The sequence below is a fragment of the Elaeis guineensis genome, chromosome 16 (genome assembly GCF_000442705.2).
Source record: "Elaeis guineensis isolate ETL-2024a chromosome 16, EG11, whole genome shotgun sequence".
In the NCBI taxonomy this organism is placed as follows: domain Eukaryota; kingdom Viridiplantae; phylum Streptophyta; class Magnoliopsida; order Arecales; family Arecaceae; genus Elaeis; species Elaeis guineensis.
This window is the reverse complement of record NC_026008.2, coordinates 39,781,413-39,808,664: the sequence shown is the minus strand read 5'-3', so window position 1 is coordinate 39,808,664 and position 27,252 is coordinate 39,781,413. Positions and strand designations below refer to the sequence as shown.

At 35.5% G+C, this 27,252-nt stretch overlaps 1 protein-coding gene across 1 annotated transcript; it reads right to left on the bottom strand.

The window, feature by feature from the left end:
* Window positions 1-8,303: 8,303 nt before the first annotated feature.
* On the bottom strand, window positions 8,304-22,151 carry LOC105059683 (protein S-acyltransferase 10). Its single transcript, XM_010943085.4, has 12 exons — window positions 21,748-22,151; window positions 21,525-21,639; window positions 18,639-18,713; window positions 18,464-18,518; window positions 18,195-18,325; window positions 17,203-17,236; window positions 15,718-15,827; window positions 11,856-11,942; window positions 11,587-11,670; window positions 9,629-9,694; window positions 9,329-9,536; window positions 8,304-8,781 (listed from the first exon to the last, which is right to left on the bottom strand). Exons 1-11 carry the CDS (start codon window positions 21,839-21,841, stop codon window positions 9,362-9,364), a joined length of 1,026 nt encoding a protein of 341 aa, XP_010941387.1. The 5' UTR covers window positions 21,842-22,151; the 3' UTR covers window positions 8,304-8,781; window positions 9,329-9,361.
* Between the last annotated feature and the right edge of the window lie 5,101 nt (window positions 22,152-27,252).

Here is a 27,252-nt window from a genome sequence, read left to right as displayed (position 1 = left end):
GCCAGCAATTATGTCCATTCCCCTTTTAAATTCAACTATTTTCTATCCAAGTCCAGTAGCAGTAGAAGATAATTATAATGAATGTTAATCATATATTTAGTTGGAATCATGAGAGGATGGATAGATGGAATTGAAAAGATGGATGATCACTGTTGGAGTAAGTCAATCGGCCTCTGACTCAATACAACCGACTACCGACTTCGACTCAACAACAGTCGATCGATCGGACATACAACTCCGACTCTGCATCGGCTGAATATGCGATTCCGATTCTTCATCGATCAATTGAGCGAACCGCACTGACCTATTACTGGCTGACCAACTAATGATTCAACTTTTACCGATTGACAGTAGACGAATTAGACCATCGACATAACAGAACTACTAACCGACGGTCACTCATGGATTCTACAGACATATGGTCGGTTCTACCGAAATATGATCGGTCAATCTGCTCAACATGTCATAACCATCACGAACGGTTACCGGCCACACATCACGGCGCCATAATTGAAAAATTAATGACCCACTACGTAATTATGGCCCGATGATTTAGCGCTATAAAATACGGGACTACGTCCGACGATTACAAGAACCTCGTCTATAAAAAGAGGAAAGAAAAACATGACTGGTAAGCCACTTCTGGCCAGAACTCTACTACTCTAAATATTGACATCTACTGTTCACTAACTTTTCTCTCTAACTTAAAATTGGAGGGTCTCCGTCGAACACAAATCTGGTAAGTGCGGACATTGTCTTGCAAGTATTCGTTCCCGACGACAGACGATGGAGAGTTGGCTGCAACAAATTGGTGTACCAGGAAGGAGAGAGAAATAATATTCACCATGATGAAAATCAGAGCCCAACATTCGACTGCAATTGGATCGGTGAAGCACTCTTTCCATCAAGAAGAAGTTCCTCTCCCTCCTCCAGTAGTAGAGCCTAGTTTCTCATGTCCTATGGTCACCACGGATGTCCAGATCGCTGCACTCGTGCAGCAGATGACTGTTCTTACGGAGGTGGTCCGAAGCCTCCAGCAGCAGCAGATCCAGCCACCACAGCCACCGGTGGAGCAACCGATGGCGCAGTCGGTGCCATCCAAGCACAGCCGCTGTCATCCACGGTGATCACAATCTCCTTCACCAGAGCGGCCATCTCGGCTCTCTCATCGGGACGAGCAGTGGCACTCACGGTACTCTCGATGCGCCACCCACCATTCACGGCGTCCCTCTCTTTCTCAGTTGGATCAAGCAAGAAAGAAAAGTGATCGCGAACACCGTCTGCTTCCCCCTCTAACTCATCGGGAGGTTCTACCCATAGAGTTTTCCAACAGTGACTTGATAATTATGAATGTAAATTTTAAGAGATCAATCATCAACTTGCTCAGCTTCAAGTGGAAGGTCAGAAGTTCTTTAACGACTACGACTTTCACACCGTCCAGCCGCTTTCTCGGCACATCATGGACCAACCGATTTCATCTTGGTTCAAGATGCCTCAGGTGAAGCCATACGACAGATCTACCGATCCGATCGACCACTTTGAGAGTTACAAAGCTCTCATGACAATTCAAGAGGCAACCGACGTCCTCTTATACATCGGCTTCTTGGCAACCCTTCAAAAAGCTGCTCGAGCCTGGTACTCCGAGCTTCAATCGGAAAGCATATATTTCTTCAGACAGTTAGAACATTTTTTCGTGGCTCACTTCAGCACCAGCCAAAGGCTGTCGCAAACTTTTGATAGTCTCTTCTCGATTAAACAAGGAGAGACTGAAACACTTCGAGATTTCATGGTTCGCTTTAATACGACCACATTGAGGTCAATGATCTCAATGAAAACATGGCCATATCGGCTATGAAAAGAGGTCTGAGGAGATCTCAATTCACATATTCTTTAGACAAGTCTCTCCCTCGGACTTATGCCGAACTTCTGGAGCATGCATACAAATATATACGTGCAGACGAAGGAGCTTCTGACCGACGCTAGACAGAAGGCAAAAGTCATAAGAAGAAGAAACAGAAGAAAGAAGAAGCTCCGACTGAATTAAGTCGGCCACCTACCAATGAACGAGCTTCGCCTCGATGATGGAGTCCGAGGCCGAATTACGACGGTATGACTCCTACACTCCTCTTTGCTCTCCATGTGTAGATCCTCATGGAGATCGAAAGAGCAGAATACTTAGACACCCCCCACCGATGAGAGCACCGTCGAGGAGCCGCGATCGAAAAAAGTACTGTCGATTCCATCGTGATCATGATATCGAATAATGCATCCAGCTCAGGGACGAGATAGAAGTCTTGATTCGATGAGGCTACCTCAAAAAATATCGGACAAATCTACCAACTCAACCTCCTGCCAATCGATGACTTCAGTCGACTGAGAAAGCTATAAATAATCAGTCGACTGCAGGGGTGATCAACATGATCTCCGGATGACCGAACCGGGGGGCAACTTCCGAAGAAGAACTGATGAAACGATGATGACTCAACAATATAATAATTTTTTCAGAAGAAGATGCTCGAAGAATTCAAACTCATGATGAGGCTATCATTGTTCCGACAATCAGCAATAAAAGCATAGCGGATATTCTATTCTACTCTGCTTTCTCTCGAATGTGACTATCGACTGATCAACTCAAAAAGCTTCGACACCATTGGTCAGATTGGCGAACTCAATATATAGTATCGCCCACGTCCGTCAATGAAATATTGAATTCTAGAATCACAATTTTCAATCAACTATAGAGTTGTAAAGAACTGACAGACGGACGATCAATCGACTATATCCTAATTTTCAATGTAAAAACTGACGTACAGACCATATCACGGCTTTCACTGTAAAAGCCAGACAACCGACTTTATCTCGACATCGACTATATTTCGGCTTTCACTGTAACAGCCAAACTATTGACTGTCTCGGTACAGGACATACTTCGGTCTTTCACTGTAAAAATCGACTCCAATTATGCTTTGGCTTTCATTGTAAAAGTCAGAGAATCAACTACTTCAGTGTCGACTATATTTCGGTCCTTTTACAAAAATTGACATTTCGATTGTGATTTTAAATCGACATTAAGTATGTAGGCTTTCACTGTAAAAGTCAAAAAATCGACTTCATTTCGGTGCAGAATATATTTCGACTTTCACTGCAAAGGTCAGGATATCGACTACTGACTATCTCTCAGCTTTCCACTGTAAAAGCCAACTCAAGTTGAACGATTATTATGCTGACTTAGTCTTAACTAAGTGGAATGTTATGCCAATACGATCAAGATCGGATTGAAATTATATCGAGTTGGCTACGGCCAGTCGAAGGATATTCAGCTTGCCATCGATTATCAAATAATCAAACATACAAATCCGACCAAGCATCGGGTATGAGATATTCGATTTACCATCATTATCCTAATTTCAATCAAATACATCAATGCTATGACTAATGGATGATCTTACAACTACTACCAAATGTCTGATTCATTGATTGATATTCAATTATTCGACTATAATTCTACGACAATGAGAACATACAGTTTATACTTGGATAAAATTCTCTTTCATTCCTAGGAAAGGAGACTACAAAATTGGATCAGAGTCCGATTACAAATCTGATTATAGAAGAAAAAAATAAAATTACACCGATCAAAGTTCGTCGCCATCCCTATCCCTTTGTTTTGGTGTAAAATCAATGACTGAAACAACTTCAGGCACAACCGGTGATCCACCTTGAGTCGGCTCAATTTTTTCTTCAGTAGCCCCATCTTCCGACCTTGAAGGAACGATGCTGCTCAAGTCAAAATCTGGATACGATTTTTCGACCTCCTTATCTAGCCAACCACATCAACAGCCCGACCCACTCATACAGGGATAGAGAGGGGCTTCAGATTTTCGTCCACCATCATTAGCATCCTTGGCTTGGGAACCGATGCCAATGGCGCAGATGAAGCAGCTGCACAATTCTTCTTCGGCCGAAAAAGTTTATTTTCGGATGCTCCCTTTTTCTTGACAGTATGCTAACGAATATCGTCGCTCGACATTTGACTCCGAAAGTAAAGAAGCCTCCACCTTCAAACCTGACTGGAATTCGTCCATCGGACTCTCCGGTCGACCATCCTGAGAAGAAAAAGTCCTAGCCATCAAGAAAATGAATCCTAGAAGAAAGAACTCAAAAAAAAAATTGAACTGGACCTGAAGGTTGGGAGCGAGCATTGGGGCAACAATCCGGCGAGTCCCAGCAGCAAAAGCAGTGAAAAGTGAAAATTTGGCTGAGAGTGACCCCATATATAAGATCCCTCAATGACCGAGATGAAGGCGGTCAAATCGAAGATCTACCAGATGATGACACATGGCAACATCTGGACCGATTATTGATCGGACGATTCAACGCACCTGCCCCAGATTGAGCCACATCACCTCTATCTGCGTGAACAATTCCGACCCAATAACTTTCGAACATGTGGAACAAATCTACTTATCAGAATCATACCGTCAGATACCAAATTGATTTTTCGAAATAATACCTAACACTGACAACTGATACCGAATCGTCCGATCAGTGTGATAGATGGCTGTACCTACCAACACGATAAAATAGCCGATCATCCATATTTCGAAAAAAATGGCATCAAAATCGAGATTCGATGTGACAAAAAATAACTTCCTTCATCCAACATAACAAACTACGAGGCAATATACATGTCGACTTACCTTAGACTTGAGAATGAGGGGCAACTGTTGGGGTAAGTCAATCGGCCCCTGACTCAATACAACCGACTACCGACTCCGACTCAACAATAGTTGACCGATCGGACATACAACTCTGACTCTACATCGATTGAATATGAGGTTCTGATTCTTCATTAACCAACTGAGCGAACCGCACCGACCTATTGTCGGCTGACCCACTAATGATTCAACTTTTACCGATCGACAGCAGATAAATTAGACCGTCCATATAACAGAACTATTAGCCGACGGTCGCTCATGGATTCTACAGACATATGGTCAGTTCTATCGACATATGGTCGGCCAATCTGCTCAACATGTCACAACCATCACGAACGGTTACCAATCGTACATCACGGCACCATAATTAGAAAATTAATGACCCACTACGTGATTATGGCTCGATGATTTATCACCATAAAATACGGGACCACGTCCGATGGTTACAAGAACCTCGTCTATAAAAGGAGGTAAAAAAAATGAGGCTGGTAAGTCACTTCTGGTCAAAACTCTACTACTCTGAATATTGACATCTACTATTCACCAACTTTCCTCTCTAATTTAAGTATCGGAGAGTCTCTGTCGAATACAAATCCGATCAGTGCGGACGTTGTCTTATAGGTATTCGTTTTCGATGACAGGTGACGGAGAGTTGGCTGCAACAATCTCCATTCATTGTTTGATTTCAAAAGTTATAGAAAAAATAGATAAAAAAAAAATTGCCTATCCACTCTAACCCATCAATTTGCATCTTCTCAAATTAGAAGGATGAAGGATAGATGGAGCATTGAAGGATGAACTTTTGCATAGACAAAATTATCTCTCATTATTTTTTTTGATAAAACTATAAACTTCTTCACCTTTTCATTCATATTATTTGTATATATTTTTATATATATTATTAATCATATACTATTAAATTTTATTAGTCATGATTTTAATTTTAATATATAATTTTTATAATTATAATTAAATAACTAGATTATCTTCTATTTCTTTATTTATATTTATTATTTTTAGTTAACTATTTATATAATATTAATTAACTATTCAAACTAAATTATTAATTAATTAATTATATAATTTATTTAGTAATAATTAATTTATTAAATTATATATTAAATTAAATATTTATATAATTATAGATTATAAAATTATAAATTTATATATTATTTATATTTTTAGTATAAATAAGTTTTATAAATTAATAATAATATTTTTATCAAAAAATAGTTTAGCAAAAATATTATACAAATATCATTCATCTTTCCTCTCATTCTTTCTATACCAAATAGAAGAGGAAATCATTTCCACCTATCCTTTTATGTTTTACCAAATATATGAGCGGATGAATAGATTTTCATCTATTCTCCTTCTTTTCATCGTTCTATATTTCACCAAATATAAGTACAGTACATATGTTATCATATATGAATTTTATGTAAAAATATCTATGCTTATGCATGTAAATCATTATTAGGTCACATACCAAGTTACAGATATCAGAAGACCCACCCGGCAAATGGAACTTGATTATTTTACTTTAACAGTCAGTTCAGGTTCTTCAAACACTGCCTGTTATTTATAGACATGATGTTGATGGAATACTGTCTGCCTATGTAAGTGGGCTAGCATCCCATAAGAAATAATATAATAATACCAAGTACAAAGTTAGGGAACACTAACACCCTAAGATTGCATTTGGTGCGTCGCCAGATAATCTAGAAAGATAATCTGAATTGCCTTCGAGATAAATTACTATCATTAAATTATCATAAATATTGATTACTATGTTTGGTATATGTAGGTAATGTTTCAGTAAAATTAGAAATCTTGACTGACATATTTGGTATGACAATCAGATTATCGATAATATGAAATCAAATTTCTAAAATACATCCTTAATCTTATAATAATAATAATATATTATATTATATTATTATATATAATGATATTTATATAATTATTATAATATAATATATTTTAATATAGTATATTATAATATTACATTACGATATTATAATAAACTATTATAATATAATATAATATAATATACTATTTCATTTTAATAATATAATATATTATACTATATTATTATATATAATATTATTATATTATATATTATGTTATATTAATAAAAGATATTCTTATAATATATTATATTATTAACATATTAATATATTACAATATATTATAATATAATAGTATAACAATATAGTTAATATATTATTATATAGAATAATATTTATATAATATACATTACAATATATATCAATATATAATATTATATGATAATATAATAATACATTTTTATAATATAATATAATATACTATATTATTATATATAATAATATTATATCATATGCTATATTATATTAATATAAGATATTAATATAATATAATATATATTATTATAATATATAATAATATAATAATATACAATAATATAATATTAATGATATTTATATAATAAATATAATATATTAATATAATATATTATACTATATTATTATATATAATAATATTATATTATATATTATGTTATATTAATAAAAGATATTATTATAATATATTGTAATATTCATATATTAATATATTACAATATATTATAATATAATAATGTAACAATATAATCAATATATTGTTATATAGAATAATATTTATATAATATATACTACGATATATTAATATAATATATAATAATATATGATTATATAATAATAAATTATTATAATATAATATAATACACTATTATTATATATAATAATATTATATTATATACTATATTATTTTAATATAAGATATTAATATAATATATATTATTATAATATATTATAATTATAATCAAATAATATATAATAATATAATATTGTAATGATATAATAATATAATAATGATGTAATATAATATAATATAACAATATAATAAAATATAATATAATTGATTGTTATATATAATAGGATTCATATAATATATATTATAATATATTATCATATATTATATTATTATAATACAATATAATTACTATAAAAATATAATAATAATATAATAATAATATATTATATTATAATATATTATATCATATTATTATATATAATAAAGGAAGGATAAGAGTCGTTGGAGAAGGGAGGTGAAGGGATAGATTTTGTATGATTTTTTTTTTTAAAGAAAATTTTATTCTAAATTTTTTTATAATATTACTAAACAAATGATAATCTGAATAGCCACCTCTCCTTAAAACAATCCAGATTATTTTCTGAGAGATAATCTTTATTGTCAAGATAATCTAGGGTGACGTATCCACACAGAAGGAATGTACCAATGATGCAATATTTTAAATATCCGATATATATTGGTTGTTGTTAAAGATGAATACATCCATATGCCATTTAAGATTGAAGACAATGGAGTTTGCCACAGGCTACATCGGTTGTTGGGCTTGAGGCTTAGAAGACTCTTTTCTTTGGCAAATCTAGCATGGAGGGATTTGGCAACTTAATGAGAAGGGGGCACATGCTACTCAGCTTCCACCAACACCTGTCAGCCAACCAAATACAGAATACAGGCAAAAGCAGCACATAATGATTAGCTAGTCCTAGCATCACTGGACTAAACAACCAAAATCACCCTTCATATAACATGAATTAAGATTTCTGAACAAAAAAAAGTCGTGAAAAAAGCAGCAGCACTCAGCTTTTGTACATGAATCCCTATCTACGAGTAAAATGCAACAATCTGACTTCTGTTCCCTTCCCCCAAGATGATAGTGTGATTAAGTTGTACACTTCTTGGTTTTGGGAGAGGGTACAAAGTTTGCAACATACGCATTCCATGGCTGACAAAAGTTACCTCCAATGCTGCATTAAGTATATTACAAGCTTTGTAATTTAACCTTGGATAATGAGATTGGCTATCGATTTCCCCGGGCAGAAGGGTTGATGATTAGCTTGGCATAGCAGGGTTTAAGTTAACCCCTTTTAAGGGCTCAGAGATTCAAACAATTCCTTCTGTTGCTAAAAGATGTCCAAGGCACATTGTGTTTCTCCTTTGCAACACTGGAAGCCTGCACCAAATAAATTTTGCACGACTGTGAGGACACTTTGAGAAAGAAATGCAGTTTTAACAGAAAAAAGAAAGTCTAAAAAGTGTATCACACTGAAGGTCTCAAAATTCTCACAAAATCTAGCCATGATGGATTTGATCCTATGTTCTATATGGAAGGTGCACAGGTAGAATGTCACAAAAATCAGAGACCGAATAAATATATTTATTCCTATATATGATCATCAGGGCCTAAAATGAACCTTCTGATTGATGTTGTTTCCCATCCTTCTGCTCTCAGTCCTATGATTAGGGGAGGGGGAGAGAAAAATAAGCATCTTGAGCTTAGAAACTGATAGAAGTCCACCTATCAAATCAGCCCTGCTTCTGGGCCATTGCTTAGTTTACACTCTTGGGACCAGCAATCTTTTGAGAAAAATGAGAAGAATGATGTAGCTGATGTGAAAGGATTCAGGGAAAAAATAATCTCACCATGCAAATTCGGGCCATATATCGTATGAAAAGTTATTCTTCAGATTAGAAATTATTAAAATTCAACTACTACTGACCCTCACAAAGAAAATGTTGTGTCAATCGATGTATCAGCAACATCGACAGGAAATGATGTCGAGGCATGTGTATGGTCTCGTTCTGGCTTCCAATTCTTCTCTTGGTGGAACCGCTTCCAAACTATACATGCTATCACACGAACAGCAAAACATATATAAATTTCTGCAAATGCCCTTGCTAAATGGACGAACACCTCTAGGAATTCCCCTGGGCATCACAAGAATCAAATGAGTTGCATAATTCCAGAAATGAGAGATCATGACATTTGTACCAATATAAGAAATTCCTGTTATTCATACCTAAAATATGGTATCCGTCGCCTTCTCGTAAGTTCAAAGGTAGTTTGATTTGTCAAAGCCAGATAGCTACAGAAGAAAATCAAAATAGAGTCCATTAACATGAAAGTTTGGCCCACTATATTGGCAGCACAACATGTACGACAATTATAACCAACTCCAGTGAGCCAAATAGCAGAGGTATGTGAAGCAACGCTAACAATTCAGACCTAGCCCTCATATTTTACAGAAGCTTAAAAAAAATCCAATACAGCCAAAAAAAAAAAGTTCTTCAAAAATGACATTATTAGCCAAAGTGTTGCAGACATATCACAAGTAAATGAGTGCCACCACATAATAGCTACATTCAACCATATAAACAGCTGGGGAGTTCATCATTTTCAGTTTGAAAGTATACCATTATACATTACATCATTCTGCATATCCTAATATGGTATAGAGATGGAAACTACAAATTTTTAGCAACTTGTTAGTACAACAGGTCCAATCTCTCTAAGAAAGCAATCCCACCCTATGTTTCTGATTCAAGTGGTTCAATTCCACAAAACAATAGTAAATTAATAAGTAAAAATATTTTACACATTTGTCTTGTGCAAAGAAGCAGGTTAATTGGACAGGACGGACATCATAGGTACCAATCTATTTGGACCCATCTGGAAACGAGTAAACTTGTTTGAGCTGCTTTGAATTGGACAAAACTTGATGAGAAATCTATCTTTTTAAATAAGTTTTGCATACACAGTTAACAGGTCATTGAAATGTAAATATTACTGGAATGCATTGAACAAAAAATAACCATAGTTCACTCTGGAGTTCTGATTATTCAAATAGGATTTTCTCAGAATTTATCAATTGAACATTATATTGAAGATTCAGTATTATTTTTACAGGTTACTTTATCTCCGGTGTCATCGAAAAACTTTCACCTTTACATCACGTAGATGGGTCCATACAGCAGGCACATAACAGTTGAAAATTTGAATTTAAAAGGGCCATACAGGCCATACAAAAGACAAAAACCATGTGAAGTTTGCCATATCAGTCGGTATATATGCAAAATAACAATCCTGTACAGTATCGAACCCATATGTGGAACGGAAGGCGATACGTATCGACACTCGATACGCCAAGCTGGCCACTATACCGAGCATACTAATACTATAATAGGATGGTACAAGTACATGATCCGGTACCAAGACAGAGAACCTTGATGTGAACTGTGAAGTATATCTATCCATCATCATCAGATGTCTGCCCAAATAATCAGGCCAATAAGGGCATCAAAAATTTCCATTACTGGCTAATAGCACCTACTACATGCTTGGAGTATAAGACAGTAAATCTTTTCCCACTGCAGCCGAGAAAACTAATTAGCTGACTGTGTCATTACCTTGTTCAGTAATTTTAGATATTTTCACTAACAGAAGAACAATAGAAGTACAATTCCAGAAACTAACCAGAAATTAGTCTTGGTATTTTATGCCAGCAGAGGAAATCATGATGATCAAAAAAAAAAAACTCACCAGTTCACCACCCATATAGTCTTAAACATCACCACCATATAATCTTAAACATCAATTAACAATAGATAATAATGCATAAATCATTGAAACAGTTTAGCAGTATTGGCTACTTTGGAATTGTTTAAATGTCTTTATGGTTGACAAGATACTATTGCAGCATGGCAACATAGGAAGTACTAGAAGCAACTGAGATCAGTCTCCTTGTATTATCAAGTACCGAATATCTAAGTCTTAACAACTCGGTTTGGTTATCTGTTAAAAGTCAATTGAAAAATCCCTGCACCAGAACAAACAGGATGTCCTTTGAATCAATTTCTGGTTTAAGCTGAAAAGAGTGCGCAAATGCTATCTAAACTGAAGGAAAATATAAGTACAATCTTAATACCAGTAATTTCTAACAAAATGTAAATATCATATCACCAAATTGACAAAACTTACCTATGGAAAAGCAGCAGCAGAAACAGAAAGATGAAGCAAAAGGTCAATACAGCAAACAAGATTATCATGATAAATTCCTTCCACCTGATATGCATGCAGATACTGAATCTCAGTAACTCAATTGATAACAAACAGCAACAAATTGTTACAATTTATGCTATGGTACATGTTATATCAAAAACTAAGTGAAGAGTTTACAATTTTATAACAATAGCATGATTTAACATTATGCAATTTGGAGAACAAACTCAATGCATAAGAGAGAATACCATTCTTTTACAGCACTTGACCTCAAAAAGGAGATGTAGAATATCCCAGTCCAAATACACAGAATTGTTTCTTCAAAGATGTACCACCTGTGTTATAAATTTTATAAGAAACATAATTAGGTGAACAAATAAGAAAGAAAAATATAAAGAAAGAAGGAGATAATGGTATATATGAGCCAGTTTTCAATCTAGTGTCACTGCTTGAGCCTTCCATGCAACATTGGACGCACCGATTCTTGAAAGGAGCCCAATGAGATTGATCTTGCAGAATTTTCTAGAAGCTTACTGCTTTGGAAGGAAGGTAAGATCTTTTCCACGCTCTTGTTGAAAAAGCTAGAGGAAACCTAACCCTTGAAATTGTGACACTTGTACATACCCTAACCATTCATTATAGCCAGTAGTGGCCATAAAAAGGGGAGAGGCCTCACTGACCAAACCACCCAAGTAGAGAGTTGTAGGAGTTCTCTAGTGGAATACTACTCTCCATTCTCCAAGCTCTCTCTCTCTCTTATGTGCTTCTCTCCTCCCTCTCTGGAAAGTTCTAGCTTGAGAGTCTAGGGTGACAGGCTGACTTTGAGGCGGCTACAGGCAAGCAAAGCTTCTGAGTGCCGCATAAGTGCCTGAAGAAATTTAAAGCCCAAGACAAGTGATATCAGGGCCAGGCCTATTGTGCATTACAACCTTTATTAGTCACATGGCCCCTTCACTAAGGAATACTAGGGTCAAGGATGACCCAGGCCACAGGTGTCCCCCCCACCCCACGGCCGCTCGAGGAGGAGCCAACCATGACGAGGGCATCATAAGATTAGGTGGGAGATTGTCATAGTCCCACATTGACTAATAAAATGGGTGCCACATGGGTCTGTTAGCTTGGACTAGTCCTCCTTCCAACAGCTTAAACTTGTGGGCTGCGAATCTGCGACATTAGGCTGTCCTGATTCATTTATTGGATCAAAGTAAAGCAGCCGAGCATTATATTTCATAAGGTTCCAGTTGTGAGTATTAGTTTGAACACAGAAGGTATTAGATCTATTCTATTGGTTGCAAGAACTTAGTTATGCTTGAAAGGTGATTAACATGAGAAAAAAAAGGAAAGTAAAATGTCTAAAACAAAAGGCCCCAAAAGTAGTACAATTAATAATCAGCACGTCCACACACCAATCACATTATTCCAAACAAGAACAATCCAAGGATGCTAGAAGTACATACTAATAGCTGATAGGATGATCGAAGTCTTTGGAGATAATTGAAAAAGACAAGCTGAAGTCTGATTTGGCGAAGTAAAAGTGCTTAAAAAATTGGGAGACTAACATCACATTTTATTTTTAAATGATATTAGCATGTTTTCTTCATCAAGTTATGTTTAATATTCTATAAAAATTTATGACTGTATCTTTTTTATCCTCTTTGTGCCATTAGGTTCTTACAATATTTGATTGATAAATTTTTGATGCAATTGCATCATTTAACTTTAGTTTTGTCTTTTTTAGAAAATCTTTTTTCTTAAAACATATTTTATCAGATCATAAATCAAACTACAATTTTTATTGGAACAACCAAAGACAATATCAAAAATCTTGGGAAATTGTCTATGAAGAACTCCTATTTTAGGCATGTTCCAGCACCGGGTACGTTTTCAATACGAGTACGTTTCCGGTGCGGCACTGATACTCCTATCTCTGCATTTTTTAGATTGCAAGTTTATCCCTTGATGAACTAGATGTGGAGAAGAAGCTTTTTGCTGATAATGCAAAGAATGAAGCAGCTGAAACTATTATTACTTGATTATTAAGATTTACTATTTTGATTTCTTCTACTTATTTAGACTGCTAGTTTCTTTCTTTTCGTTAATTACAAGTATTTATTTGTTTTTCATGATGATACTTAAAAATTTAGTTGAGATTTGAGAACTTAATTTTATTAATATTTGAATATTATATATATGATTCAATTTTTTCATATATTTTTATTAATATTGAAATATTATATATATTTAAATATTAATAAAAAATAAAATATCTAGCCATACTCGTATCGTGGTTTTTTCAATTTTTGCCGTATCGGCGTATCCGTACCATAAAGTACCTATACCGTGTACCGGTATTTATGCTTCCTAGGAAATTATGCATCATTATTGCTTCTATCATCATCAATATTTTAAGCCAAGCTGACTCTACAACTGTCTTTAGTCAGAACTAGTAACCAAACTATCATATGCTTGGCCAACTTTCTTGTAAGTTTTGTGAAATACATTCATGCTCTTTACCACCTTTGGTGCTTGTGTATTTACTAAGTGTATTTGCTATTTAGGAAGAACTCATTTAAGAGTTATTTAGATTTTTTTTCCCCTGAAACTAGAGATTGGTGAAGCATGCCCATCTCCCACCCCCCCCCCCTCTCTTTCTGCAGGCTGCGAGATATAGCCTTACATAAACATGGGGTCTAAGGTCCTAAATGCCACTGCATGCTTCTAGAAATAGCCCTACATAAACATGGGAGATGAGGTCCTAAACATCCATCCTGGTTTTAGAGGAAAAAAAGATATGAGAAGCAGAAATATGAAAAATTATGACAATACCGGGGACTTTACAACCTAAGTGATCATTGCATTGAAGCTGATGCTAATTGCTTAAATAGTAATTATTTTTGTCTATTTACAGTCTTTGGAGAATATAAAATATTCTAGATATCAAATAAAGATAAGCATAGGTGTCAAAGAGATATTTTTAAGGAATAAAAATACATAGTGTAACTGGTTTGACAATGATTTTTATCTGGATATCAATGTCCAATTTCTTCCTAAATCACACTGAGCAAATGGAGATAAGTTTTCATGATTTGTTGGAAAATTAATACATGAATATTTGTCATTTCAAAACCATATGTGCTGTAAATCACCACGTATCATTCTATTAGCTGACTTCCAATAGACAAGAAAGGATTTCAAACATATATTTCATTATTGATATGAGGTAGAGGATGAATTTGCTGCAGTCCACCTAATCATCATAGGACTTAGAAAGAAAACATCACTGGATTGGTATAAATCCTAGAATCTTTATGAATGCAAAGAAGCGAACACTGCAGTATTGTAAATGGTGGCCGGAAAAAGAAACACATAATTATATGTACTTTTTAAAAAAGAGGCTAAATATGATGGGTTTTTTTTTTCACATTTTTATGGAATTCCTTCACCCATATTAATAGGGTGGATGGAGAGGCACAGGAGATATGGCATGGAGGACAAGTGTTTTTTTTCCTCCAGCAGATCCTTACTCTAAGCTTGCTCAGCAAATCATTCTTGCAGAAAATAAAATAATTCTTCCTTCTAAAACAGCTTTAGAACCTTAAGATTTAATACCATTAAAGAAAGAGAAAGTGCAGACATGACATTACAAAAGTTCCCATTGGATGTTCCAGCAAATTCAACAAGTGCAAAGAAAGGATGGTAAGACTCAGACAAGCAAATGCATTCATGATTTGTATGCCATATTGAATATATGGTAATAGTCAACTTTTAGTAGCAATGCTGCAGTCATGTGACAAGGTTAAAACCAGTATATGAATACAAGTGTAGTCCAAAGGTTTTCATCATCACCCCGACACCAATGCAATACAATTATAAGAATACAAGGGTGGGACAATGATTTAAATAAACCAATAAAGGAAAGAGATAAGAGATGAAGACAGATGCTCAGTAGATTTGTTATACCCATTTCTCACCTTTCACATAGTGTACATAATAAATAAAAAGCAATCACTACTCCACAAGAACTTCTCTAAATCTAATATAATTTCGGTTATGAATTAATAATACGATATATTTGGCAAAAGCTTTCCAACAGTTATTATATATACTCACCAAAATCGACAATGATTCCCTTTACCAATGCATGTTCCTAGCCATGCACAATGATGATCAAACCGAAGCACACATTTCTCACAATCATGGCAATGTTTTGTGCGAGGAGGCTGCAATAGGAGTTGCAGAAATCAGACCTTAAAAGTTTAATCTTGTATATATTATTTAAATCGATAACTAAATTGCTAGCATAATGGCCATATTTCGAGATCTCAAAGCAACATTCAAACATCATTTGCATACACTATACAGTTCTGGGGAAGGAAGGCCTTTGCCCTGGTGTATGCTTATTGCACAGAGTTACTCAGACTCCAGTTACATATATGACCATTTCTTTGATTATTTGAAGTACAGTTCCTCACAATAGACCAAAGAAAGATGGGAAATTATATAGATTTTCCAAGACTGGTTATGATAAAAGAATAAACCCTTTGGTTAGCTCTCACCTAACTGGCAGTTAAATAGTGTAATCTCCTGGGACTACCAGAGAAGCAGCTAAGGCAGAAAACTTGGCTGTGAGTGATTTTATCATTATGGTTGTTTTAGTTATAGAGCTCAGTTGCTTCAATATGTATTCTAGAAGATAGCATAAGAAGACCAGCAGCAATCATCTCAAAAATTCTTGAAATGATTCAGACTGATTATAAAATATTTAAGGAGAAAGCTTTAATAGAAGATAATCTGATTTTCTGGCATCTTATATGCGATATTTTACTAAATTATGTCAATTATTGATGGCTGCACTAGCACGGTAGCACACACTAAGGCTATAGAGGTTAGGCCTTCCCACAAGAGTACATTGTCCAATAAGAATAATGTGGCTTTCTTCTTGTCATACTCTGGCAAAGATTGGGTGTGTTACTGTAGAAAGAAGCAAAATCCAATGTATTCTGAAAAGTTGCAATCAGTGACAGCACAAATGCTGAAAACTTACCATCTTACGGTGCTGGGAAAAGACTGTGAATCCTGGGGTCATCCAGTGCCGCAATTATGCAGCTTCAGACAAGTCATCTATATATTCATAATACCTTGATACATACTTAGTTTTCATACAACTCAAGACAACACTTGCACTACGTGAAATGCTGGCCACTAGTATGAATGGCAGTAATAGCTAATATAATGATGCTTGGATTCTGAGATTTTACATATGCAACTGGTGTCAGGTGATTCCTTGGTCAGCTTACCTTAAGCACCTACAGTGATGCATGAAAATTGCATCATCTAACAATCATCTAATTCTAACATGTGTAACACATAACTTTCATGTTTATTTGTGCAAGGTGTAATAATGGACAAATAATCTAACTGGTCATAATTAGCAATCCATTATCTAGTGATAAGCATGGATCCTTAATCGAATCTATTAATAATAAAAAAATAGAAAAATAAAATTGCACATCAAGAAAAGTATATGTGTGTGGTTTCAAAGTTAGAATAAGAACATCTGCATTAAACATTTGAATTTGGTGGCGTAAATATTACCTGAATAATATGACAATAAGTGCAAGTCCAATTCCTGAAATGATAGAGACAAATACATGAAAAAAAGGTACTAACAAAGATATAAAGGAATTGATATTACATATTGTCCTTTTGTTCTAATTTCAGTGCTATTTAGATTCAATTATCAGTAACTTGTCTGAGTGGAACTACGGGATAGGTGGAAACAAGATCTAAAGATCCAGATGACTTGTCTTTAATTCAGTTTTTTGACATCTAATGCAGATTGATAAGATCAAAGTAATAACAGAAAAAGATAAAGTAGCCTTTTAGATGAATGAAGTTTATTTCCTCAAAGATGTATGTAGAACGTGATATTTCTGCAATCATTTAATAGTAAATGTAAACCAGTTGTTCTTTCTATGCAATTAAATTTCTTTGATGCGGCAAGGGAAGAAATAACATCGTTGATTATGACATTTTTTCAGGGATTTATTACATGATAGCTTTATAACAATTGAAAGTAAAAGAAATGATGAAATTAGAAACCCCTCTTTTTCTACAATATAATTTTTTTTAAAAAAATTATTCCCATTTCTTACTAATCGTAGTTAACATTGCACTGGCTTTTAGTACCTTTAGTATTAATTCATTTGTATATGTAATTTATTGGCTAATTAAATCTTGAATAAAGAAATATTCTAGTTATGTTTATTGATAATATAACAGTTTAGTTGTTTAAATGCATCCGTATGGTCAATGAAATATTGAAAAATAGTTACTTATTGTTAGAATAGTTGAATATATTTTAAAGTAGTGTATAATATATATTCAGTACTTCTTTTCTTTCGAATTCACATTGCACTTGCTCGTGACTAGCACACATGACTGCTTATATGCATAGACAATCATATAAATGTATATATGTGGCACACATATTTGCCTAATTAATAACACTGAGGGAATGTACCATAAATTGGTTATCAACTAAAACTCTAGTTTTAACATAATCTATACAGCAAATGTGTGATTACCTGGTGGATGATCCAGGAGGATACAGCTCTGTCACTAGCTTCAACCAGTTCATTCGAGAATCAATTTTTCCCAACTGATTAAGATCTGTAGAAGAAACAAAACTTCCATGTCTTGGTGCAGATTGTCTTCGCTTGATCAATAGAAAATAGCAGAAATTAGTTGAAGTCAGCCATGTCTTGGACCTTATATTATTATGAGATAAACAAATTTAAAATTAAAATAGGTCCATATGTTATCCTCTTTGCAATAAATGGAAAAATGGCCTTACATTGATAAAGGTAGCATGTGTTTCATCCCAAGCCTTCTTTGCATCAACGACATACCTTACAAAAAAAAAGGAAGTGAATTCCATATAAGAAAGATCATGTTTCAGTTTCCATAGATGACTTTGTATGGAATTCAAAGAACGATGGAAAAATTTTATCAAGCATGAGGGAAAGTACCCTGGAGATGAATTGGATGTGAAGAAATATTGAACCAAAGTTACCAAAAATAGCAGCAAGTATATCACAGTGTACCTGATGATCAGGGAAGATATGAGATGAAAAGATAAGCAGATCAAAGGGATAAATCAAGGGAAGCATAGACTACATAAAAAAAGTGGAAGGAATATGAGAATTACATAAGCAAAGGATATAGAGAGTTCACAAAAAATGCAGATTCATGTGCACCAAGTAATTATCTTTTAAGCTCATCACAGAAATGTTGTGCTCCATTCATCATTGCAAAAATTCAAGCTCAAATAACAATCCAGCCAAAAAGATTTAAAAGTATTATTTCAAAAGAGAACAATCTCGTAGTTGAGGTGTTAATGAGAAACTAATAGCAGGTAATCCCATATAACCTTCAGCTCCCAAATGACGTAGCAGAACAAAGAAAAAGTACTTTAGATATATAAGTAAAAGAACATGTAATGGATATTTTGTGGAGAATAATAGATAAAACCGAGTAGCTAGAGACTTCCCACCTTTCCCTCAAGAAAATCAAACCTGACTCTTGTGCAAGGTATTGGAGTGAAACTATCTAGATGATAAGACTCAGATCAATCAGTTAATGGACTTACACCCATAAAAAAACAGAATTCTTGTTGAAGGAGCAATACTCGTACAAGATACATACATACAAACACGCATATACAGGTACTAGATACTCAATAAGTTACAACACTTTATGTATCCATAGCCTCTTCTATTATTGTGTTCAAGAAAAACTAAAAGTAATATGAACTATTAATATCACAAACTTTAACTACCCATAAAACAAACTAAATGATGAAGAGAAGAACAATATGCCCATCACTCAACGTCTCAACCTAACAAACTTGAGTAAAACAAACAAACAATAATTTAACGCATTTGATCCTTACACGTGTACCTAGTCAAACCACCCCATAATCATGTCAACATTGAGAAGAGATGAATTTCAAATTCCAGCCATCTAAGGATTCAGGATGTAGTTTAATTCGTTAGGGGGACTTTCTTAAATTTCCTCATAAATGTAAAACTCAAAAGAATAATTCTGAACAAATCATAACTGTACTATTATTGTCCTTAGATTTAGAGTCCCATGTTTATAGTAAGATACATATATGATCAGCTTAGACTCACTCTAGTAAGGGAAAGGGTTACATTATTTGCTTTTGCAGCCCTTCGGTTGAGTACATAGCAACCATCTTTAACTCTCTTTAGCTGACCAAGAAATTGATTACAATTGCCAACCAATGGATGCTGCTCATGGTCTGCGCTTGCTTCTCTTTTGCCAGTGATCAACAATTGAAGGCTCAGATACTATGATTCAACAAACTTCCATTGTTCCCTCAACCTTCAACATAGTTTTATTGGAAAATCAAAAAGATGTCCTTTGATTGGACTCTGCCAACAGAACATTCAATCTGGCCGAGTTATCAATCCTTCAATTAAGACCATAACCTCAAGTTGTGCTGCAAGGAATTAGATATAGAAGTAACACTTGCATTTGTCAGGGTTCCACTTGGTATGAGCAAGAAATCAGGATCTTTCAGCTCAACCTTGTTAAGAATACACAATACAAATAAAATATGAAATGATTTTTAAACAAGTATAGCCATATAGGTTTGAATACAAGGTGAGGAAACATTTACTTCTTTGATCATCTTCCTCTTGATGGCTACCAATTCCGGTGTTTCTTCAGCATACGCTTTAGAAATTCATTGTCTTCATTCTTTACATTCTATTATTCAGGAATATATATATAAAAATTCACATCATGAACTTGTAAGAGTCTTAACTTGCCAGAAAATTGCAACTTAAAATACATAGTGGCATCCTTTTTCCAATTGAAGTGATGGTGTAGATAATGTGATGCAACACAAGGTGCAATCAATAGGTACTATAACCAACTAGACCATGCCATGCATCGGAGGAGCCAATGACCTCACCGACAAAAACTGCACTAAGCAAAATTTTGATTTATTTCCATCCCGTGAGTGAACATCAATAGATTTTCTTATAAATTTTTCATTAGACAGTATCAAATTTTAGTCGCATTTCCATATTTGTAATAGAATAATTCTAGTATATTTTCTTATCGTCAAGTCCTATTTCGAGTATGATTCTACATGGGTTTAATGCCCGAATTAGGATTAGGGTATCATGTCCTATAAACATGCATGCAATACATTGTGAGGGATAGCCTTTGTGAAATTCTTTCAAGAGAATTTCTTTCGAAGAATTCTTCAATCCAATTTTCTTCCATTTGCATGTTGATCGTCAAAGCATATCCTTGTCAACCAAATCGCCCCTTCTTTCTTTTCCCATTGCATCATAATGTGAATATAGACTTGGGGATTTTGAAGGATTCCATCAACAATGTGAATATATACAATGACCAAGAGTTACATCTTGATGATCTTAATACACTTCAGCATGTGCGGTTATCTTCTTCTTCTTCTGTAAATATGTCTTCTTTAGTTTGGATCCTCAATTTGGCATCAAAAACCAGCCAACTTCCTTATTTCAAATCACGAGAAAAGCCTAACTTGTAGAATAGTAAAATCGTCATGTGGAAACGGCTGCCTAGACAATTGCTTACCTTTAGAATGTAACAGTCTACCAAAAGCCCCAGTTAAGCCTCAAATTATACTGACCTCTAAACCTAGAAGCTTATTCCAGTGCTTCAGTTTGCGTATTAAGCATAGGAAACGATTAGATTAGTCGTGGGTATCGCAACCCAAGCAATCAAAAGTAAAACCAATAAATTCACCAACTTTTCAAGAAAGATCCGCAAGAAAAGAACGGCATAAAAAGCGAAAAAGAAAAAGAATAAAAGAAAAGGAGATTGGAGAAGCGTACCAAGGATCCTCTCGGGTTCTCCGTATCAAATCCGTGTCCAGAAGAAACAAAACCCCCACGATACCCACGTGAAGCAGCACGACAACCACTTTCAAACACATCGAGGACCTCCACGCTATAAACCAAAACAACGAGAAGCAATAAAAAAAAAAAAAAGGCTCAGAAATCCCACCAAGAATCGAAAAGGAATCCCAAAAAGATCGAATCTGAGAGAGAGGATTACCAGCGTCGGAGAGGCAGGGGAAGCGAGCGAGGCATCCGTCCGAGAGCCGGCCCCAGGCCTCTCGGACCGGGGCGACGAAGCCGGCGGTCCTCATTGGAATCGAGGCATCGGAGGGGGAATGTGGGGTGAACGGGCGGAATGTTCACCGGGAGGCGTAATTTATCCTTGGACAAAGGATTTCTATAGGGATCAGCGGATCGGCTGTGCGGCGGGGATAACAATGGAGCTAAGAGGGCACGTTCTGGATGACGGAGACCAGTTGCGAGTCTGGGGCCCGCAGTGTTCAAAGGGTAGGGCAGCTGATGGTGAATTCGAGTGGGTGGTGTGATGTTGTACTGTTGCGAGATATGTAGCTGATACGCCGGATGGTTGAGGCGATTGATGGTCACTTGATCATGGGGTGAGCCGGTGGCCGTCGTGGGACTGATGAGGGAGACCGGTGAGCCATCTCAACCGAACACGGGAGTCTACTCTTTTTCTTTTTTTTTTTTTTTTTGGGTAGAAAAAAAAATAGGTGTTCACGAGAGAGAGAGAGAGAGAGAGAGAGAGAGGTGAGTCTACTCGTCCACAATCTATATGACACGTGGAGGCCTCGAGGTAGCGAATCGGCTCGGTTGTTTACACAATCTTGGTATATTTAGTCCCCAAGATTTGTGAACACGAGAGGAACAAAGACACTTCTAAAACAAAGAAAAAATGAGAAATAATGTACCAGAAAAAAAGTTGATTTTGAATTTTTTTAAAAAAAAATAAAATTGAGTTTCAATAAAAATAGAATAGAACTTGACCAGTACATGATGATCAATAATTTAACCCACCTCATTTAGCTGGCTTATCTTCCTTTTTTCTGTCTCTTTTTTTCTTTCTTTTCTTTTCTTTTGTTTTTTTTTTTTGAAGTCACGTTTAGCTGGTTTATCAGGTGAAGCCCATTCAAATATCTTCCATGTGCCCAGAGAGAGAGAGAGAGAGAGAGAGAACCTCTTGGGACTTTCCTGGATCTAGCCAATCTGGGTTCAGACCGGCGTTCTCATTGTTTCCTGGGTCCAGCCTGGGGTGCAAATCTAGGATTTCAGGCCCGGCCCAGCGTAAGTGGGTCTTGAAGAAACAATTTAAGGGCTGAAGCCCGACCCAAGTCCGGTTAAGCGCTAGATTTATAGTCCCATATCGACTGCTGAAAAGATTTTATTAATTAATCTATCAATGCCCCGCGCCTACGCACCACATATATTTTGATGACCGTTTCTTTAATGATAAGGAGACGAGCGACTTAGTTTAGTGGATGACTCGAGACCTTAACTCCAGAGCGTAATTAATGGCAAGAATTCCGCTTTCAAGACCCCGTGTGTGCGATAGGGTCGTTCTCATGCGATCACGATCGCCCGGGACCGCTTCTTTTTTTTCTTTTTGCAAGTTACCTTTTTTTTTTTTTCATATATGTTGATTAATTCTTGTTCCCACGTGAGCAATCTAGAACCACCTAAATTCTCTCTTGCTCTTGTTTATTGGCTGGGATACTAGGGTTGATTCATGGCCACGGGTAACTGCATATTGTACCCCCATGTTCTATCTTAATGACAATGCTCACTGGTTCGTAGTTCCAAAGTCTCAGTTGTTGATTTCTGTAGCCCCATGTTCACATACCAAAATAACTTCCACAAAGTCTGAAGATATGCAGTGTCATGCGACTTTCCGTGCTCAATCCTGTGGATCTGATCGAGTAAGTATTAGTTAAGTGATCCACGCTACATGTACTCATAGTGCTTTCACCATTTTATCGAAGCAGAATCCAAAAGAGCCCGACAAAATTGATATGGTAAGTTCTCAAATTGCACCAACACTTGCGTGAATTGCTCCTTAGCTGTTTGGAAGACCTTAACTGCCACCTTCGGATCTCCCGCATTCTTTAACCAAACACGCATCTTGTGCTAGTCTTAATACCGAGCTTGAAATAATCGTGAAAACTTCTTATGTGTGTGTGTCCTTTTTTTTTTCCTTTTTTCTTTCTTTTTCTTTTTTTTTTTTTTTTTTTTTTTGCGACATAAAGGGAGGCGAAGTGCCACCCTGAATTTATTAAAGAGCAAGGAGTAATTACAATGGTAAATTTACAAGGTCTAAATGGGACAAGAAGAATAGAAAAGATGGAGAGTACATGAAGAAGAATCCAAGTGCGGAACAGATAGCTACTCTAAAACAATGGCAAAGCAGGGGAATGAAACCACACAGCAGCAAGGGGATGTCATGGGCTTGGGTCAGACCCTGTTTTTCAGGTAATGCTTCTCATAAACGCCAAGCGGGGATAAAGGGAGCAAACTGTCTCCAGAGATCTGATTTCCAACCAGTGACAAAAACAATCTCCAGAAAACTTCGCATGTTACCAAAAATATTCTGGTCGGTCCTTGGATGGGATCGTCAAGGAAGCTGCTATGCTTATCCTTGCAGTTTTTATAATTTGTTTTGTAATGTCCAGCTGCATGAATCCAATGCCAACCCTCTCCAACTATCCCATTTTTTCTGAAAAATGTAGTGCTGCCTGGGCCTTTCTTGTTTCAAACATCTTGGTATCCCTGAGTCCGAGTTGATTTTTTGAAAACTTGCAAGAACCTTTATATGTTTGTGTATTCTTGTTGTTCTTGTATGTCATTCAATTCGCATGGATGCGGTTGTGTATTTGTATATTATAAAGTATGGGGTTATATTTTTATGTTATAATATTCTATACCTGCAACAACCAATAGTGTATATGTTGCAGTTTGAGGTCTCTTTTACCTGCAGTAGTTATCAGAGTTTATCCTCTGGGGTTCCGACGTCATATCCGTGATGCATTTTTCCATCTTGCTTTTCCACCGGCTTCTAGTTTACAGACTCAAAAGGTGGTCTGTGAGTGTTACATGGGCTTGTTCATGGTGTGCAGTTCACTGAGGTTGCAGAATCCTCCTTGTAGTCTGATTTGTAAAAACCTCGATCCACTTCTCTGATGGTTCTCGTTTATGATTCATATATGAGCTTGTTGCTACGACCAATCTTATTATAACTTTTGCTGGTTGTTGCTTGTTTCCTATTAAATCAAAACATTATATCTGTGTACCTTGGCTGCTATCCCCGAAGATATTCCAAACGATGTGCAGTGTTCGTTTGTGGAACAGTTCTTCTGTCCCCTTTATTGTCATATGAAGCTAGCTCTCACTTTTTTTGGGAAAATGTTCTTACCATTTCAACCGAGTTTCATTGAAGTGGATCAATGCAGTGCGATGGGGTAATGTATTATTGGCTATAATCTCGTTATAGCCTCTTTTAATGTATGCCTCATCAACCACTGTAATGCCTGGGCCAAAACAGAGTCAAGTACATTTTGTTGCTTGAGCTTTCTTATAGGTGGATATTAACTTGGAGTAAACCCAATACTTGAAGTTGTACAAGAATTACAGGAAAGCATTCGCTTATGATTAAAAAGGATAATCAAATTTGACTCTCTAAAATATGAATGGAGCAGTAGATTCTATGTCATAGAATAGATAACAGGGGATGATCAGATGCTGGATATATATATTATTGGCCATTTGAAATTTTTTTGTATCCCTTTTGAGCTTTGCAGAAAAATACAGTTGTGAATCGTATCTGCAGCAGCATGTCATTTGATTGTTGAGCCACTTGCCAAATGTGAGGGAAAATATATATATATATATATATATATATATATATATATTGTCATCTATGGACTATGGATTTCGGGACAAACTTGAACGACAAAGAAAATCATACTTGGGTGGGGAAAAAAAAAAAAAAAAACAAAATGTAAAGTTTTGAACATGATGATTGTGGTAAAAAAGATAGGTACTTTATTTCACTTCTTTTGTTCTTTCTTTCTATTAATGTGGCTTAAATTTTAGATACTTTTTATAGGCTCGAATTATGATCTGATTCGAAAAGTCCGCGTTGCGACTTGAATAAAATTTTTTGAGAAGTCTGTGGTAGTAGCGGAGGGCATGGACTTTGAGGGTGCGGGGGGCAACGCCCCCCGCGATACGGATCAATATAAATATTGTACTTTCTGTCAATCTCGATAGTTTTATGAGAGAAGTTTGGAAAATCTAATTGCGGCTAGAGTGTGGAGAGTTCTGAGTGATTGTATCTCTCTTTTCATCATAACAAAATTTTTCTCTTGTGTCTTGTCCGTGGACGTAAGCTTTTCAATCAAATCATGTAAATCTTGTGTTTGTTTTTCTTCTCTCCTCTATTATATGTGATTGTACGAATCTGTGTGTCCTATATTTGTGCTTGATGTAACACTTTCTTTCTTCTCCTCTCTACTCTATCTCTGCGCTTGTTTTCTGTATGTTTCACAAATAGCAAACGAAATACCCTTACTAATGAAGTTTAGATTATATAAAATTCTAATTTGATCTCCGGTCGGTGTAAAACCTTTTTCCCAATATTCTTATTCTGATGTCATGCAAGCATTGTTGTTTTCCCTCCTCTTCTTCTTCCTCCCCTTTTTTTTTTTTTTTTTGGTGGGGGGGTTTGCGTAGCCTGGGGTTGTTGCAGCCCTAGAATGAACAATATGAAGCTTGTGTAAGTTTCATGGTCCAGTTTTTTTTATTTTTTTATAAGAAGTAGGAGAAGATGGAATTTAGTGCCCAAAAAGAACGAAGAAAGTGGTTGTCGAGGCTTTCAAAAGATGTACAAGGTGGAAGGATTCTCAGGCATCTGCATATATTCTTCTTGTAGGTCTCACGCTAACGCTTTTTTAGATGGTAAAGCGTGGCCAGCAAGATCCAACTTGATAGCTTTAGTCAAAATATTAAAAGATGTAACTTTAAACATAAAAGCATAGCTTTAATATGTATCATGCATCGATGAAAAGAGGAGTCATGTGAGTGAATTTTCTAAGATTTTAATCACCCAATTTTGATATTAAGTATCATGCTTGGAGTTATATTTTAATCGAACCCGGCCAATTAGTAGCTCAAGCAAGCTTAATTAAGCTTGATGTGTATATGCATCTGTATAAATTAATATTCATTTTTGTTTATGGAGGTCGAATGAAGTCTCTCTTATTTTAGATAATGAACTTGATTGTCTAATAGAATTTTATGAAATTAATTTTCCATTTAAACCAAGTGTTCCATCTGGCAAAAAAGTTGCAAGTCCACAACCATGCAATTTATCAAACTGCGAATGAATGCATTAATAAGGAAAGTTACGTGTCACCTATATAAGTTTTTTTAATATAAAATTGCTACGTGGCAGTGGCACTTTTTTACTCAATTAAGATTGCATGGAGGGGTTTTGACTGATGCTTGCCAGATCATTTGATAATAAAATATAGGGACGGCTCTTGATTTCTGAGAAGCGTGGGCCTCAAAAAGTCCAGGTGGCTGCAGCACAAGCAAAGCCCCCCCGCTGATTTCACCACGCTTTATTTGTTTCACAAACAAAGGTAAAAATAGATACAAACATATATAAAATATCAAACAAAGTCCATTATTTGTCCGTTTCTGTGGGGGC

Bases quoted from the DNA above. Each gene is read 5' to 3' on its own strand.
- LOC105059683 (XM_010943085.4), bottom strand. From the start codon at position 21,841: ATGAGGACCGCCGGCTTCGTCGCCCCGGTCCGAGAGGCCTGGGGCCGG. The intron at 15,828-17,202 runs GTAATATTTACG...CTCCTATTGCAG, and splicing joins CTTATTGTCATATTATTCAG to CCTCCTCGCACAAAACATTG. The intron at 9,537-9,628 runs GTATGAATAACA...TGTGATGCCCAG, and splicing joins CGACGGATACCATATTTTAG to GGGAATTCCTAGAGGTGTTC.